This window comes from Neofelis nebulosa, chromosome 15 (genome assembly GCF_028018385.1).
Source record: "Neofelis nebulosa isolate mNeoNeb1 chromosome 15, mNeoNeb1.pri, whole genome shotgun sequence".
Taxonomy (NCBI): domain Eukaryota; kingdom Metazoa; phylum Chordata; class Mammalia; order Carnivora; family Felidae; genus Neofelis; species Neofelis nebulosa.
This window is the reverse complement of record NC_080796.1, coordinates 50,454,067-50,473,130: the sequence shown is the minus strand read 5'-3', so window position 1 is coordinate 50,473,130 and position 19,064 is coordinate 50,454,067. Positions and strand designations below refer to the sequence as shown.

The 19,064-nt window shown below is 48.7% G+C and overlaps 1 protein-coding gene across 3 annotated transcripts in view; it reads left to right on the top strand.

Annotated features, from left to right (window-relative positions):
- Nucleotides 1-11,858, top strand: part of PM20D1 (peptidase M20 domain containing 1) — a 33,411-nt gene extending 21,553 nt beyond the window's left edge. For all 3 annotated transcript variants that reach the window (XM_058700064.1, XM_058700063.1, XM_058700065.1), the window contains 3 exons: nucleotides 4,914-5,082; nucleotides 7,247-7,346; nucleotides 8,760-11,858. In XM_058700064.1, the coding sequence (XP_058556047.1) occupies nucleotides 4,914-5,082; nucleotides 7,247-7,346; nucleotides 8,760-8,883 (393 nt within the window). In that variant the 3' untranslated portion in view covers nucleotides 8,884-11,858. The remainder of the gene's footprint in view (nucleotides 1-4,913; nucleotides 5,083-7,246; nucleotides 7,347-8,759) is intronic.
- Nucleotides 11,859-19,064: the final 7,206 nt, after the last annotated feature.

Sequence of the window (19,064 nt, the reverse complement as noted above, 5' to 3'; positions counted from 1 at the left end):
GGGTCAGCAGAATGCGGTGCGTCCCAGGCACGGGGAGACAGAAAGGCAGGATGGCTCCAAGGTTTGTGACCTGGGTGGCTGGCCAGGTGCCGATGCCTTTAACCAAGATCAAGAGTGTAGGAAGCAGAACAAGTTCACAGAGAAACGTAATGGTCGAGAAGTTTGAGAAGCTTATAAATTATAAATAGGCAATTATAAATACCTCGGGTTTGGAGAGCGAATGAACAAGAGATACAGGCTGGAGTGTTATTAACATAAATGAAACCTCTGGAGTCAATCAAATCCCACAGGAAGGATGTGTAAAATTAGAAGCAAAGAGGATTGAGGGCAGAGCCTCGCAATGGCCTGCAACAAACACCAAATTAAAAACTATTAAAATCAGTGCGTAATTGCGAGCTGTGCCCTGACGCAGAGGGCCCAGGTGCTAGTGGAGAACCAAACGGAGAACCAGACCTGGCATGGGGGTGGGCAAGCCTTCCCCGGGGAAGCGGCATTTGAGCTGAAAGATAAAGGGTGAGTAGACATTATTCGGAATGTTTGTCATCTTCAGGAGAGGCTAGCTTATTTAAAAGGCAGGTTAAGCTAAAAAAAAAAAAAAAAAAAAAAAAAAAAAGAGTTCAAAAGGTAAATCTAATCCTTCAAAAAATGACCTCAAGAGGCAACCCAACAACTCTCAAATGAATGATATGTTCCAGAATTCAGCAGGGGCAGGGGCAGGTGGTGTTCCCTGAGTCTCTGGTGTGGATCCTCGAGGCGCAGCCCCCCTTAGACTTCGTGGTCCTTTCTCCCTAAGTTCTTCACCCTGAGGGTTTTGTTTGTCCTCACGCAGGGTGGGAGGCACACCCCTCAGTGCAGGGGGGTGGGGGCAATGGATTGATGGCCTGCCCAGAGTCACCCAGCATTCGGGGGAAGCTGGGACCGGTGTGAGCCCTGGGCTCTGCTGCTTTTCATCAAGTGCCAACCTTTGTCCTCTCCCTGGAGGATCACGGGGCCAGGAAATCGCTGAATTCCCCCTATTGAACTTCTTTCAACCAGTTTTTTTCCAGCCTCGTTCCAACTCCATGCCCTTTTCAAGGGCTATTTTCCACCAGCTGGGGTTTTCGTCTCCCCAGATTCTGGCACTCTTCCCTCCTCTCTGTTCCCGTGCCATAGTGCCCTTCCCAATCTATCTCATGAAACCCCTGGAATCCCTGGACCCAGCCTGCCCACCTGCCCCAGTGAGGAATGAATGGAAAGTCTCCCATCATCCTGAAAGCACACAGCACCCTTTTGTTCTGGTCCTTTCTCTCCCTCATGCCCTGGTGCCATGCATCGAGGGCCAAGGGTGCAGGACCTAGGACTGGATCTGGCAGGAGCACAAACAGTTCCCAGAACCCTCTTCCTCCACCTCTAACTGGGTTCTCCCATGTTGTGGCTGTAAATAGGTCCCTGGCACCTGTCTGTGAGGAACAGTCTTCAGAAATGTGCCAGGCTACCCTGTAGAAGGTTTGTGCTGAATGGGCCTCAAGGAGAAAAATAAGGCTACTGGGAGATGTTTCAGGAAGCCCCCACTTAAAGGAGAGTTTGGGAATATGGTACCTTGGATGATAATGAGTTTCTCAGAGGCTGGATGTCTACCTATATAGAGTGTGGTAGAAAAGATTCTTTGCTTTCTTCATTTCTTCACCAAGTGTTTATTGAGTGGCTGCTATGGTCTAAACACCTGGGGAAATGGTGAGCAAGACGGCCAAGATTCCCATTCTGGTGGCACTACGCTCTAGTGGGGAAGGGACAGCAATAAGCAAGTAATCAAATACCTTAAGAGGTTAAGTACCATAAAGAAAATCATGTGATGATGGGTCCCAAAGCGATTGTGAAGTGGGGGTGGAACAGAGTCAGTCCTCCAAGGCGACATTTACCCTGAGACCTGAGATAGAGCAAAAACCTGGGAATGGCAACCAGGCAGCAGGGGCACAGAAGCCATTCAGGGGCACCTGGGTGGCTCAGTGGGTAAAGCATCCAATTCTTGATTTTGGTTCAAGTCATGATCTCACAGTTCCTGGAATTGAGCCCTGTGTCAGGCTCTGCATGGGGCTCCATAGCCTGCTGGGGATTCTCTCCCTCTCTCTCTCTCTCTCTCTCTCTCTTTCTCTCTCTTCCCCTCCCCTACTACGCGCTCACATGCACACATGCTCTCTCTCTCAAAGTAAATACACACACAAAAAAAAGAGGGGCGCCTGGGTGACTCAGTCATTAGGCAACCAACTTTGGCTCAGGTCATGATCTCACAGCTGGTGAGTTCAAGCTCCCCATCCGGCTCTCTGCTGTCAGTGCAGAGCCCTCTTCAGGTCCCCCATCCACCTCTCTCTCTGCCCCTCCCTCACTCCAGCTCTCTCTCTCTCTCTCTCTCCCTCTGTCTCTCAAAAATAAATAAACATGAAAAAAAAGAAGACATTCATAACCAAGTTGCTCAAAGGCAGAATGGATTGTAACTCGTGATGGTGCACTTTCTGCCATGGAAGAATTCAACCACAGGCTGGATGGTAATCTCGTGGGTGTCAATGAGAGGCCTCGCCTTACAGCAAGATGGAGGCTGGACTTGCTAAGTCTAACTCTAGAGCCCTTACCAAGGTGTTGATATCCCTTGTCCTTGCCTTCAACAAACTTATCATTCCCTTGAGGGGAAAACATATCTACACGTAAGACAGAGGGAACACGTGATGGCGTGGGAATGTGCGGTAAGGGCTGTAGGAGCTCAGAGAAATGAGAGACCAATGTGCCTTAAAGTAACCTTCGAGGTCCCTCTTACCACCGGCGGGTCCCTCCTCTTAGTCCCATCCTTGTGCCCCTGATTATTGCCCAGGCTGGCCCCTCTATCCTAAACAAATAGCAGCTAGCATATATTGAGTGCTTACTGTGTGCCAGGAACGGGCCCAAGCACATCACGTAGGTTAATTCCAGTGGTGGTCACAACCACCTTACCAGGTAGGTGTTCCTGTTATCCTGACGTTAACAGGTGAGCGTGCAGATGGCACAGAGGTTAAGCAGTTAGCCCCAGGTCACACGACTATAAGTGGCTGTCCGTGGCACGAAGTGTGGTGTCACTGCTCAATTTTTGTGCATGCCCCTCTCCAGGCTCAGACTGTCCCTGCTTCTTCTCCATCAGTCTCATATCCTCTCCTCAAATTCTGGATTCTTAAAATCCATACCACCAAGGAATGCATCCTCCTGGGCCGCCTGGCTGGCTCAGTCAGAAGACCGTGCAACCATTGATCTCAGGGTCGTAGGTTAGAGCCCCACATCGGGTATAGAGATTACTTAAAAAAATAAACAAACTTTAAAGAAAGAAAGAACACCATCCTCTTTCTGGCCCTCCTTCCGATCACCTCGACCTCTGTGTGCTTTGGAGACAGTAAATCATCACCCTTGTGAAGTCAGAGACCAGATTCAGATACCCAGCCCAGTGATACTCACTGTATAACCCTGAACAAGTTACTTCATGAGACAACTCCAACTATTTTTTTTTTTTTTTGGCTCATATCTTTTAAATTTCTGGTATCCAGCATTCATCACATGCTTTTATGCTCCTGACCAGAAACACAGAAACACAGAAATGAGGTAGACATAGCCCCTCCTCTTATGTCAGGACCTGGCCTAGCACTTAGTAGGAAACTTGGTCTCTTGTGGCCTCTCACTGAGGGGCGCTCCCATGTGTGCCCTCTTCCATTTCTGGGGGCAGGAATCTTCAAGTAATTTGGGACAGGGGGCAGCAGGCACAGTCCTAACCCACCTTACAGGGGATGACTGGGAGCCTCCCAGTTGGTTGAGGATATATCAAAACTAGGCATTAATTCTTATATTAGAGAATTTCAGACAGAAGCGTAGAGCGAAAATAAGCTCAGATAAATGAGTTGTCCATCCTCCTTCCAACTAATCCAACAGCGGGGAATTGGGGTTGGCTCAATGGTGGTTTCTAAGCCAGAAATAGGAACCTTCATCTCCTTTCCAGACTCAGCTCCTAGCATACTTCTAGGGGACACTGACCTAAAAAGGAGTACCCTTGAGATAATGTCCCCCGTGCAGGTGATCCTCAGCTATGGGACACCCCCCCTTTCTAGGACAGAAGCAGTTCTAAAGCAATTGCTGATCAAATGAGTTGAGGATAGTGCTGGGGCTTTCCCTGTGTGGTGGGGTGGGCTTGGGGACCACCCTAAACCAGCCTCCTGGTCCATTCCCACAAGGCTCAGGTCACATGGAGCTGGGGTCTGGTCTACGTCCTGCCTGAGACCAGGACCTGTGCTGGATTCAGCTCTCGTTGTTTCAGACTGAATTCTCTAGGAGCTTCCTCAGGTTCCTTCCTGAGGAAAGGAAGCAAAGAGAGAGCTTGAATACCAGTCCCCCAACTCCTGACTTTTTGTCTGTGTTGAGCTCATCTTCCTGGCTCCAGTGCAGTTAGTTACAAACAGGAAGCAGGGATGCCCAAAGAGGAGAAAGAAAAGTGTGTGACCTTTTCCTCAACTGTCTGTGGCTCCCAGGTTGAATGAGGTCATCACATCTATCACCCTTGCCTCAAGATGGTTGAGTTCCCCTTTCTGCTGTCTCTTCTACATTCCACCCGGCCCATGACTCACGGCCCAAGAGGAAGGACACACAATTTCCTGATTTCCAGTTCTCTGCCTGCCTCATGGCTGTAAGGCAAGCCTCCTGAACATTTAACCTAAATCTACCATGCTGTAGATTTCTTTCCAAGAAGACCCAATTCTTCTATCTCCTACTGCCCATCAGCTGAAATTGAGGTCCCGGTGCTAAAATGAGCTCCTCTGTAAGCTCCAAAGTCCTGCCTTGCTGGAGACAAAGCAGGACTATTTCGATTCATATGGTACTTGCACGGCAGATAGTAAGAACTCAAACCCCCATTTGTTTGCTCCCTCAAGGTCCTAGAACTCGTCAAGAACATTGTGGCTGACAACAGGGTCCAGTTCCACGTGTTGAGTGCCATTGACCCCCTACCTGTCAGCCCCTCTGACCATCAGGCCTTGGGCTACCAGCTGCTCCGCCAGACCATACGGTCTGTCTTCCCGGAAGTCAACATTGTTGCCCCAGGTAATGACTTCATCATCTGTGACCACAGGGAGGCAGGGGCTGGAACTGTTTCCTATCTAATGTCTACTGCCCCACCTCCACCCCAGCTGTTCAGCCTGGAAACATCTGGCTGCTTCCCCTCGTGATGGGACTGGAACTGTATTTTCCTCTTGGAGTGGAAGTCAGAAAGCAAACAGGAAAAGAGCAGAAACAATAAATTAGATCAGTCATGCCCGGGTCCTGGCTTCACCTAGGCCAGCCACTCTGGCATGGAGGAGAGGATCAGCCCAGACCCCACCCCCACCCCCACCCCCACCCCCACCTTACTCCTTGAGGAGCCACAGAAGAGGCCAAGTTTCCCCCAGGCTGGTTCTGATCTGTGCAAGGATGATAGCTCAGCAACAGAGCTCAGAATCTGCGGCCCAGAAATGCCTCCCCACCTCTACCATTTGCATTAACCCCCTTCACCTCTCCCAGCCCAGACAGCAGTGCCTCTATGCCCTTTCCCTGGTCTTCCAGCGTACCTTCCATACCTATACTGGGCAGATGGTGGCTCTCCAATTTAACACTGGAAGAGGGTCACCTAGGCCACTTATTACAGTGAAGGGTTAGGGCTCCCAAAGATTCAGCCTAACCAAATCTGGACAGGACACTGGAGTCTGCCTTTTTAATATCCCTCAGGAGATTCTGAGACCAGATGATGGCGGACCACAGTTTGAGGATCTCTGGTCTGCGATGTGAGGATGGCCCATAATGCTAAGACCTGTGTCCAGTTTTGCCTTTTAAATCTAGGTTTATCACGGATTCCCTCATTTTCTAAGCACATACTTAGGACCTGCCTCTGTGCTAGGCATGGGCCCATAAAGAGCGTCCAGTGAAACTCTGCCTCCACAAGATCAGCTGTGAAAAGGGCAGCCTTGTTTTTTAATCAACCAAAATCTAGCTATAAGCCCCACTCCTCAGGAAATCCAACCGCAGGTATTACTGAGACCTCCAGGCTCCCCACCACCACCCTCATTTTGAACCAGGCCCCGAGGTCTTACGGAGCAACCTGACATGGGGGTCCCTTGGCGGGTGGTCATAGGTCCTTGGGGCTCCCTCTGAGACATCCATTACCTAGCTAGAAGGTCACTTCAGGTTGGAGATTCCCTCTGAATTCTGGAGAGTAGGATCTTTGACTCTGGACCTAAGACCCCATCTCCCTGAACATGCCAGGCAACCATCCCCTCCGAGGTCTGCCCCCTACTCGAACTCCTGCCACAGAGCAGGGCTGGGTCTCCACCATCCAGGGACCCTGGCCCTCACAGTCCCCGATTCTTCTCTCTTGGCTCTCAAAGCTCCCTACGCTACCCTCTCCCCTCTGGGGCAACCGCCATAATCCTAACAGGGTTAGGCTTTTACAGGGGAAAAAAGATAAGCAGGCATCAACTGATAGAAATCCCTAAAGCAAGGAGTTGGAAGGGCCTGGTTACCCATTTGAAACCGGAAGTGGAGAATGAAACAAAACACCAACTAACATCTCAGATCATCCCACCGCTCTTCACTGGGTGCTTCAGGGGGTCTTTTCTCAGAGAATGCTCCCCCCGGGGACAAGGCCCAGCCCTCACTGGAGAGGGGGTGAGCTGCTCCTACCTTCAGGAGAGCAAGACACTGGAGAATAAACATCCTGGGACTTTCCTAACCTGAGGTTTGACTCTTGGAAAACAGAAAATAACAGGAAATTATGTTCTACTTTAAGGGGACTGCATTTTATAACAGTAAAACTCCCCGGGAGCGTTGGGGGGGGGGGGGCGTGTTTATTTCTGACCTAGGGTGGTGTAAAGAGAGCTGAGGCAGTAAAGAGCTGATATCTAGATTTCCGAAATAGCCCGGGGAAGAGTATAAAATGAAGGTACTGGCTTCCCTGGTCATCGTGGAGCGAGGACACTTGGCTCTGGATCATTCGGGGATAGCTCACTAACGCCCTTGGGAGGAGACCCCATGCTTCTGGCCGAACGGTGTTGTAGAAGGTGTTGAGAACGGGTAACCCGAAGGTTAAAAATTCAGAGCGACAGGCTCCCAGGAGGGCCCAGGTGAAGTTCTTATTGGCCCAGAGGCCCTAATTTTCCAGCCAGTCCACCTCCCACCAGTATCTTGGCTTGATTATCCACATCAAGCCTCACCGTCCTTCATTTTCTCTGTCCAGGTGTTTGTATCGGCAACACAGACAGCAGACACTATACAAACCTCACCACCGGCATCTACCGGTTCAACCCCCTCTACCTGAATCCTCAGAGCTTCCAGAGGTGAGTGAGTGGAATAGGTCTGGAGAGCAAGGGGCAAAGAGGAGGTACATCTGACCTGTCCCCACCCCTTTCTCCTGCCAGCCCACAGAACAGGAGAAAGCTGGGGTTTGCACAAGCTAAAATGAAGAATTCTAGAACCCAACTGGCCAAACTTCCTCATGGCCAGAGCCTTGCCACTCCCCAGAGTGCGTGGAAATTGGCCACTGGTTTTCTGGGATGGAGATAATCAGATGATTGGAGAGTCTCTGGTGGAAGTAGGACCCTTGGGTCTTAATCCCTCCACCTCTTCCCTTTGGGAGCATGCTTACCCTCTGGACGCCATTTTCTCCCCAGAAGGGGAGACTCCAGACCTCTCAGTTACCATTCAGTGAAACAGACCCGCTTGTGGTCAAAGGTGGACACATGCTTTGAATTCTCAGAAGAAAACGCTCTACAGGGGAGCCTGAGTGGCTCCATCGGTTAAGCCTCTGACTCTTGGCTTCAGCCCAGGTCACGATCTCAGGTTCATGAGACGGAGACCCGCATCGGGCTGTGCGCTGACAATCCAGAGACTGCTTGGGATTCTCTTTCTTCCTCTCTCTGCCCCTCCCCTCTCCCCCTTTCTCTCAAAGTAAGTAAATAAAACATTAAAAAAAAGAAGAAAACACTATAGGGATCTAAGACATGATCGTCAATTTTAACTATTGTATGTGAATTACTACTTTGTGGGTTCTTCAGCAAAATCTTAGTCCTTGGGCGTGGGGGGTTGACTTCCACCTACCTTTCTGTTCCTTACCATATCCAGACCTGATTTCCCCACTCTAAGTCAGTTGCCAGTAGAATGAAAATACTGTATTTGAATACGAGCTCAAGAACAGCTTTCATGGTTTTTGTTTGTTTTTTAACTGGAGCCGCAGGCTGCTGCTCTTTATTTCCTTTCATCTTTGAGGTTACATGTGTGGTGTGGTTGTGTATTGGGTAGTGTGGAGGCTGGTTGTGGGCACAGGATCAGATGGAAATTTCCTAGGTGAAGTAGAGGTGCCCTGGGCAGTCTCCCTCTGTCTCCTTTTGTGCCCCTAGCAATGTGGGGGCCAGGGGACTCTAGCCTGAGAGAAAGAGAATTAAAAAGATAATTTCCCCTCAGGGGACAAATTATCAAATCGATTCCAGGGCAGGAAATGATTCTGAACTCCCCAGGATTTTAGTATTTTCTTCCCCCCGCCATTCTTTGCCACAGTCATGGATCCAGGAAAGATGACCTACGTGTCACATGAAACCTCACGTCTTACAAACACCTCTCCCACATGCCCTCTTCCTGCCCCTGGAGGGTCAAAGGCCAGTGGCTTCAGGGCATGTGAGGTGAGGGTACTCAGCACTAAGGCTTGTGCTAAAGCGGTTGGCTTTCTCCAACCTTCCCCTAAATCTCTCCCACAGCATCCACGGCATCAATGAGAAAATCTCAGTCCGCGCCTACGAGACCCAGGTGAAATTCATCTTTGAGTTTATCCAGAATGCTGACACAGACCAGGAGCCAGTTCCTCACCTGCACGAACTGTGAGGTCAAGGAGCCAGCTGGATTAGGGGTGCCCGACCTCAGCCGAGGCTAACTCAAGGGCAAAGCTAATGCTGATGAAACTTTGGGTCAAAACCACACTATGATACATCACCCTCCTGCCTTGATCACTCCGGATTCACCAAAGAACAGGCCAAGGAGTAGGGAAGGGCCAGCAGAAATCTGGCTTCTCCTCCCTTCCTCTGAACATCTGCATCCCTAGGCTGACCAGTGCTTACTGCCTTCTTGTCCCCATCTTAGAGGTTACCCGGCTTGTTTGTCTTGCGCTGGTTATTTAACCACCCCTTATTAAGGCCAGACTTAACAAATGCAGATTTGGGAAAATCTCAAGCAGGTTTTACCTTCTAGAAATGTTTAATTTAGGGCATGCTTGCCAGGCTGCCTTCTCCGTTGCTTATCTATTTCTTTTTGCTGTTAACTTCCTTTCTCTCCCCGTACCTCCCTTGGATTTTTTAGCTGGCTTTTCATCTCTCCTCTCCTGCCCCTGCATCCCTTCGCCTGCCCTCCAATTTATCCTACATCTGGAGCAGAACTTAGTCAAACTGTGATACCACTGTAATCACTACAACAACTAGTCAAATAACGTGAGCTATGCAGCATGAAGTGGTCGCCGACGGGTGGCACTGAGGCAGGGGAGCTTTGGAGGAACCCCCAGCCTCCCGGTTCTGGAGGCTGGAGCCTGGAGAAAAAAGCCTCTGTCCTTGGGCTCTTCCCAAGGGCTCCCTGGGCTTTGCTCCCTCCCTTGCCCTGTTCCCACCACCTGCTTCTGCCTCACCCCAGGAGGCACTAATCTGTGGAAACATTTCCCTGGCACTTCCTATGGGCTGAGCTCCCAAGAGAAGGGCACTCGTGATCCCGCCTCTCAGTGGAGCCCAGGACCAGCAGGGCTCCGGCCCTGGCATCTGGTCCTGGTTCTGACCTGTCAAAGGGAAGGTGAAGGGCATGGGGTGGGGGGGAGCCAGGAGGAGCCTGACTTGAGGGTCTCTGCCCCAGGCAGCGGGCAGAGAAGGAGCAAGCTGCACTCCCTTAGGGAACAGCAGGGCTCCTGTCTTCTCTCTGCGGAGTCCGGAGTCCGACCCTGAGCATATTTGAATCTGCTTAGTAGCTGCCAGGTAGGGGGCATTGGAAGGCACCATTTCTTGGCTCCAAGCTGGGAGCTGAGTTTTGTGGGTCACTAGGGAGTTGGGGTCAGAGAGCGAGACGCAGAGGGAGCAGGGACTTGAGAGACTCCATTTTTCCTCACCAGACAAAGACCTTTCCCGCCTTCCTGGGGTTTGACAGCCGTGGGCTCTTTTTCCCTCCTCACACTCCCCGCCCCCCCCCCCCCCCAGTTCCTCACCTCCCTCCCATGGCTGTGAGCTCTCCCTTGAAGTTTAGGCTTAATGGAAAGTGTTAGAAACACAGTGTGAGGATTATTTGAGCTTTTTTGCTACTCCCCCTAAGATTCACATTCCTTCCCTCACCCTCCCTTTTTGTTGCCAATTCAGTACTTACTCAGCCTTTGTTGGAGGGTGAGCTGAAGAACAGAAATAATCCTTCACATTCGTACAGAGCTGTACAAAGTGCTCTCGTCCACCTGATTTCATCAGAGCCCCATGAAGAAAATATTACTGCCCCTTCTTACAGAGCAGGAATTGGTTCTCAGACTGGTTACACAGCCAGCTAGGGGCAGATTCAAACCTGTGTCACCTGGCCCCAGATGCACCATTTTTCCATGATCCTAAATTAATGATGGAATCTACTTCCCATCCGTTATCTGACTCAATCCCGACAACAGCTCCAAGGGGCTATTGCCCCTGTTTTACAGATGAGGCAACTGAGACTCAGAGGTTAAGCACTTTGCCCAAGGTCATGCAGGTGTTGGGAGCAGAGTCTCTCTGAGTCCAAAGCCAGTGCTAGTAGTACTGAAGGGGAAACTGAGACTCAGAGAAGTCATCTGCCCAAGATCACACAGTTCTTAAGGGGCAGCCGTGGAATTCAAATGCCAGTCTAAAATCCCCAAGTCCAGTGCCTTTTCAATCGCATCACATTGCCCGTCCCAAGAACCTGTGGTGTGTGGCTCATTCATTCCGATCCAGGGAGATCTCAAAGACAAAGGCTGTTTTACCATCGGCTTTGATTCCTAGCTCAAGCTCTCTGTGTTCCCCTGGCCGACCTCACTCTATTCACACCTCTTCCCTCTGTCTGCCAACACTCCTTACCACCCCCACCCCAGCTTCTGAGTTGGGCTCCTCTGCCTTCTTTGAGTTTAGGGACAGCTAGGTCTCTAATAACCCATGGGATATTTGGAAGGAGAATGAGCAGGGGACCTGGTCCCCATTGGATCGCACCACTCTCTTCTAGTGTCAGAAAGGATAGTCTTTTCCAGTGTCTGGAGTGGGAAGGAAGACCCTTGAGAGGGAACTGCTCCAAATCCTGGTTCTGAGAACGCAAACCTTCCAGCCCTATGGCCCCCAAAGGCTTCTGGAAAGAATGAAAATGCTGGCCAGACCAGGACAATGTGAGCTCTAAGACTCTGGGCAGGAAAGAGCAATGAATCTGAAACTTTCCCCCATCCCTCCTCACATCCATCTACCACTCCCGAAATCCTCCTGGAAGGAGCCTCGGCGATAATCACAGGAATACCCTACATCCCCATCCAAGACTTCACTCAAGCTTCTTACTCATACCTCAGGTTGGAAAGAAGGCAAAATCTTCCCAAGCAAAGAGGATGGGATGGGAGTCCCTTGATGTTGCCCCAGGTTGCTAAAAAATGTGGCCATTCTGGATCCAATATTCTCTCCTTCTGGAGGAGATAGTAGAAAAAGAAAGTTCCTACTGGAGAACTGAACGCTTCATTAGTCTGTTTGGGGTTTTTTGAAAATTTAAATCTACATAATTTTATAAAAATGAAACTACCTGCAATGTCAGGGTTCAGTGTCCATGCAGCTGCCAATAAAAAGGATAAGCATCATGCTTCATATATGTGACGTCCAGACCTACAAATATAAAAATGTAAGAATAATAGAAAGCGTTTAATACCCAAAAATATTCCTCAGCCACCATGTGCAATGCTGTAAATACTACACTAATTCGTGACGACCCCCAGAACCAGAAACTGGAACTCAAAGAGGAGCGAGAAAATGGACAGTCAGCCCTGCTGAGAAATAGCATGTTGTACAGGGATCCATCGCAGTCGTGCTATCTGAGAGGAAGGATTTGACAAGTCGATTTTCCTTTCTCTTAGCTAAGCACTTTGACAACTCAGTTCCTCCCTGCACGCCAAAGCCATGTCTGTCTCTAAAGTTCACAGCGACAAAACCTATACATCTTCAGGGTGTTCTTTTTTTTTTTTTTTCCTGAAGACATCGGGCAAGCTCTGTAGAGAAGTGTCGCTCTGGGGCCTGAACTGAACTGTGTTAGTCTCAGGACCATGTGTGTAGGGTGACAAGTTGCCCTGTGCCAGCACTGAGTGCTGAAACCCGAGTGACCGAAACACTGGGTTTCTGGGGTTTTTCGCAGCTTTCATTATTTCGTTGTGTCCTCAAAAAGTCAAACATAGAGTTACCATAGGACCCAGCAATTCCACTCCTATTTGTATACCCGAAAGAACTGAAAACAAGTACTCAAAAGTTTGAGTACTCGTAGCTTCGCCCTTCATAATAGTCAAAAGATAGAAACCACCCAAATGTCCATGAACAGATGAATGGATAAACAAAATCTGTTATATCCATGCTATGAACGATTATTCAACCATAAAAAGGGATGAAATACTGATACATGCTATAACATGGATAAACCTTGAAAACGTTACACCGAACGAAAGAGGTCAGACACAAAAGTGTCACATATTGCATGGACCCATTTATATGAAATGTCCAGAATAGGGAAATCCACAGAGACAGAAAGCAGACTAGTAGAGCGGGGGAGAGGGAAGTAACTTCATGGGTTAAAAGGTTTCCTCCGGGGGTGGGGGGAGGAAAGTGCCCTGGAACTAAATAAAGTTGCTGGTTGCACAGCATTGTGAGGGTACTAAATGCCAATGGATTGTGTGCTTAATTTTTGCATGTAAATTTTACATCAACAAAAAATGTTTGAGGTATTTAGGAGGTGGAGTCCATGCATGGCCCTTGGTGGTTGATGGGTAGGGGGGAGGCAAGGTAGAGCAAGGGGTCCAGACGACTCCCAGGCGGCTGACATGAGCAAATGGGAGGGCGGCTTCATTTACCCAACCGGGGAAGACTGCAAAAGGAGCAGATATCCAGGAGATGACAAGCTCCATTTGGGATGTAACAAGCTGGACGTGCCAAGAGATCCAAGCCTGGAACTCAGAAGAAAATAAACCTGAACAGTAAGAAAATAAACAACCTGAATAAAAATTGGGCCAAAGACCTTAACAGACACCTCGCCAAAGAAGATATGTGAATGGAAAATAAGCATATGAAAAGATGCTCCCTATATGTCACCAAGGAAATGCAAATTAAAAGAAGAAGATACCAGGGCACCTGGGTGGCTCTGTCGGGTTGGTGGGTTGAGCCTCTGACTTCCCCTCAGTTCATGATCTCACTGTTCTTGAGTTCGAGCCCCGTATTAGGCTCTGTACTGACAGCTCACAGCTCAGAGCCTGGAGCCTGCTTCGGATTCTGTCTCCATCTTTCTGCCCCTCCCCTGCTCACAGTCTCTTTCTCTCTCTCTCTCTCTCTCTCTCTCTCTCTCTCTCTCTCAAATATAAATAGCATTAAAATTTTTTTAAACATTAAAAGAACGAGAAACCAGTACATACCTATTAGGACAGTCAAAACCCAGAACACTGACAACACAGGTGCTGAAGAGGATGTGGGCCAACAGCCACTCTCTTCCATCGTTGGTGGGAAAACAGAACTACAGCAACTCTGGAAAACAGTCTGGCAGTTTCTCACAAAACTCTTACCATATGATCCACCAAGTGCACTCCTTGGTATTTACCCGAAAACGTTTATCTACACAAAAACCTGTTTCGTAATTGGCGAAACTTGGAAGCAAAGAAGATGTCCTTTAGCAGGCGAACGGATAAACTGTGGCCTAGCCACACGCTGGAATATCATCCAGCACTAAAAAGAAATGAGCTATCAAGCCATAAAAAGACCCGGAGGAAGCTTAAATGCGTATCACTCAGTGAAAGAAGCCGATCTGAAAAGTCTACGTACTCTATGATTCTAACTACATGACATTCTGGAAAAGGCAAAACTAGAGAGACAATAGAAAGATCACTGGTAGTGGGGAGGGGTGTTATGGGCAGGCAGAACTCAGAGGATCGGTAGGGCAGTGAAAATACGCTACATGATATTCTAATGATAAATATATCATTAGGGGCTCAGTTGGTTGAGTGTCAGACTTTGGCTCCGGTCATGATCTCATGGTTCATGAGTTCGAACCCCGCGTTGAGCACCGAGTCAGGCTTGCTGTCAGTGCAGAGCCTGCTTCAGATCCTCTGTCCCCTCCTCTCTCGGCCCCCCTCCAAAATAAACATTAAAAAAAACATACCATTAAACATTTGTCTAAACCCATAGAATGTGCAACACCAGGAGTGAACCTTAAGGTAAACTATGGGTGATGACAACGTGTCAATATCGGTTCATCCTTGGTAAAAAATGCACCACCCTGGTGGGGCACCTGGGTGGCTCAGTTAAGCGACCGATTTCAGCTCAGGTCATGATTTCACGGTTTGTGAGTTCGAGCCCCATGTCGGGCTCTGCGCTGACAGCTCAGAGCCTGGAGCCCATTTCGGATTCTGTGTCTCCCTCTCTCTCCGCCCCTCCCCCACTCATGCTCAGTCTCTCTCTTTCCTTCAAAAATAAATAAACATTAAAACAAATTTTTTTTTAAAAAAATGCACCACTCTGGTCAGTGGTATTGATGAAGGGGGAAGCTATGTATGTATGAGGGCAGGGGATTTATGGGAAGGCTCTGTACCTTTCTTTCATGTTATTGTAAAGCTAAAGCTACTCCTAAAAAAAAACTGTCTTTTTAAAATATTAGAATATGTCCACAAACAAATTTTAAATGTACTATAAGGCATTAAAAATTAGTATAAATTTTAAAATATAAAGTATCTATGCTTGAGGACCTTGTAATCCACTTAGCAAAACAAAACCAGCCCGTCAAACAAAAAGTCCCTGTAAAGTCCCAAGCTTCGTACCTGATATCATCAGAGAGCACTGTCATCTTTCTCTCCCACTCCCCACCCAGCCATGTATTAAAAAACGTGCTGTTCTCCAAAACTGCCACATTCTCCCTGGCCTGCCTGCCATTTCACTGTTTCCTCCGACTAGAATGCTATTCTCTGTTCCCAATTCTTTTGGGCATTTACTTGGGAGTGGAATTGCTGGGGATATGGTAATTATATGTTTAACTTTTTGAAGAAACAGTGAACTATTTCTACAGTGGTTACACCATTTTACATTCTCACCAGCAAATGTACGAGGGTTTGGATTTCTCCACACTCTCGCCAACGTAGGCTTATTTTCTGGGCTTTGCTTTTTTTTTTTTTTTTTTAATGGCCAACCTGTGAGTATGAAGTGATATTGCATTGTGATTTTGATCTGCATTTCCCTAATGATTAACCTAAATAACTTTTAAAAAATCTTTTTTAATGTTTATTTACTTTTGAGAGAGAGACAGACAGACAGACTGTGAGCAGGGGAGGGGCAGAGAGAGAGGGAGGCACAGAATCCGAAGCAGGCTCCAGGCTCTGAGCTGTCAGCACAGAGCCCCATGCGGGGCCCAAACTCACACACCACGAGATCATGACCTGAGCCGTAGTCCGACGCTCAATCGACTGAGCCACCCAGGCGCCCCAAACCTAAATAACTTTTAAATATACCTAGGTTTCTCCAATCCACAGACTTGTTTTTGACCTATTATATTCCAACAGTCTACTTCATAGGGTAATTATTAGGATTAAATGAGTTAATAGATAAATCCACACAGGAAGAGTCAACTGAAGCATCTCCATGTCTTTGAAGACTTCTAGAGCCTTCCCAGACAAAGTTCAATGTTTCCTCCTATAACAAAGGTATATTTTTGTTAAACCTCCCCCAGGAGTTCTAATATGCAGCCATGGTTAGAAACTACCAGGCTGGGGCACCGTTCCCCAAACTGGTCAGATCACAGGAGTCATCTGGGGCACCAATTAACAGGGCGGATTTCCTGGCCTGGCACCAGATTTTGGAAACAGAATTTCCAGGAGAGAGGCCTGGAAATCTATATTTTAAAAGACATGCCCACAGGTGATTCCTTTGACGGGGCCAGTTTAGGAACCCCTGGGCCGTTGGCTAATCAAAGAGCAGTAAACATGGAGGGCGGGGTGAAACAATAATCTGGTTTGCAAATTGTGATCTTGCTCTGGAAAGATAAAGATTACTCGTATCTGGCTGATGACCCACCACAGGGATGCTGCCCTGAGACTAGCTCCCCACCCGCATCCATGGAGCTGAAGACTGCCCGTCTTTACCCCTTTGCAGGTAGGCGTGCCCTTCACGGTCTGGGAAGGCTAGGCTTCAGCGTGCACCCCAGGGAGAGCCTGAGCGGCCCTTGCATATGCCTGATCCTTGATGGGGCCTCTCCCTCTTTGGTGAAGACATAATATCCCCACTATGCACAGGAATGTCCCGAATGCTCTTATTATCGCTAATGCTCACAGCATCTCTGAAAGAGTAGTGTCTCCGTGTTACAGACATGGCTCAGAGACATCAAGGAGCTGACCCAAGGTCACACACCTAACGTGTGGGTGAGTGTGGATTCAAACCCATGTGAGCACAGAACTGGGGCACGTGCCTGTCTGCGGCACTTCCTCTCAAAGATGACCGCTCTGTCCCCAGTGGATGCTTCGCCAGGCTATTTTGCTTGTTGCTGGGGCTTCCCAGTAACACCCAGTAATTTCAGAACTGCAGCTTCCAAATAGTCGGAAACTTCCTACCCAAAGGAATCCAGAGAGGGTATCCAGGGGACTTTGGGAAAGGGGAGCTGAGTTACAGACAAGCGAAGGAGATGGTGAGAGCAACTGGCCCTGAGCACAGATGGCCACACTTCCCTATCCCGCCCCCATGACTACATCCTCCTAGAACTGAATGAAGCCGGAAGGGGATATCACCTCAGCTCTGGGCAGCAGGAAAGAAGTTGACCTCTGGAAGGGAGATAGGAGGGGAGGGGTTATAGCAAGGGAAAAATGGGAGGGGGCACCCCTTGCCCAGCAGAGACAAAAGACAGAAAAGTTTCCAGCCGTGTCAGGCTAGTCTTGTGACTTTACCACACTGGTTAGAGGAGCCAAGATTTACAGGGCTCTGGAATTTTATGATGTTTCAGGATGAGTACCCAGGTGGCCCATGGAGAAGCCATTGGTAGACTTCAGCTGTCCCCGATGGAAGGCCATGGGACCTGGAGACCTCAGGACCGAGGCTAAATGAACCCCGTGTTAGGAAACATGCCAAGCAAGACTGAAGAAGCCTGCCCCACAGAGACGCTTCCTCACAGTCTCCTCCACAATGAGGACCACCCCTCCCCAAGTCCTTCGCCTCTACCAAAAAAGCCCACGTTCTAAGTGAAAATGCTGTGGTTGCAATACAAATGCCATTTCATGACACGTCATCTAGCTCCTCTCCAACCAGTCTTCTACCCCAAACCCATCCTATATAGAAAATTCTGAAGTCACCACCAGCCTCGTTGTCTTCTAGGGAACCTGGGAAAGGAGTGCTGTGAGTTTGTCACGGTGTTGCAAGGGAGAAATCCCTCCCCTGTAGAGACCCCTGACCTGACCAGGTATCTGCTGTGTCCGAAGGAAGAGAAGGAGAAGGACGGTAACAGAGAAGTGCCATAGGCCTGGGGAAAGACTTCCTGGAGAGGGACTGCCAGTGACTGGATCATTTTCCATCTGCAGGATGGACATTACAGGCCACAAGGAAGTCACACCTAGACCTGAAAAAAAGAGTTCCCCTCGGGGAGGTGGGAATGAGACCCTGCAACCAAAGAGTCAAGGCACCTCCTTCAGAGGGGGAATAGTGTTTCTAAGTATAGAAGAGCTCTTTAGACTAACGAGCTTTCAGAGTGAGCATGTCCCGAGGGAGGAGAAGACCCACGTGGACTTTGGAAGTCCTTGTCACATAAAAGTCGGCTGTGATGCTCGCTGTCTCCTTGAGGGTGTCTGAGCATCCACCCCCAATGGAGTCTCTCCTGAAGCATCTGTCTGGCTTGCTACCTGCTGCTAGTTCCTGTCTTTTCATCTGTGACCTCCGCTCCCTACTTCCGTGCTTCTCTCTTCGCAGATTGTAGCTATTTCTGTTCTTTCAGTAGGGAAGGGCTGGGTGTCTTCCCCTTCCCAAGGTCACAGCTGGCTGGGCTGGAAGGAAATCTGCCCCCACCAGCCCCTCTTGATGTTTGACCTTAGGGATCAGCCCAACACAGGGCAAACTACCTGGATGAGTCTTACCTATCCCATCCGTTATTCATTCAACATACTTGCTGAGTCCTACTAAGTGCCAAGAGCTGAGACTACACTAGTGATCAAAGTGGACACAGAGCCCCCAGTCTTGTCCGAGTGGCCCTGGGGCTTCCGAAGACCCCAAAACCGAAGTCCTCTATTCATATGCTCATAGAAATACTTGGCAATCCTATAACCTACAAAGGACTCATCTTTGAAATATTTAAGAACTCCTACAAAGCAGGAAGACAGAAAGTCAAATACAAAAGGGACCCCCAAAATGGACAAAATGCTCGAACAGATATCCAAATGACAACTAAAGGTATGAAGAGGCACTTAACCTCATTGGCTGTCAGGGAAATGTAAATTTAAACCACAATGAGATACTACTACATACTCACCCGAATGGGTATTTTTTTTTTAATATTTTTTTATTTTCAGAAAGAGAGAGAGCAGGGGAGGGGCAGAGAGAGAGGGACAGAGAGAATTCCACGCAGGCTCTGCGCTGACAATGCAGGGCTCAAGCTCACGAATAGTGAGACTACGACCTGAGCCAAAATCAAGAGTCGGGTGCTCAACCAACTGAGCCGCCCCCTGAATGGCCAAAATTTTTCAATCTTTTTGGATTGACCATGCAGAGTGTTGATGAAAATGGGAAGTAACCGGAACTCTAAGACACTGCTGGCAGGAGTGTAATTAACAGGAACACTTCAAAAAATTATTTAGGAGCCTT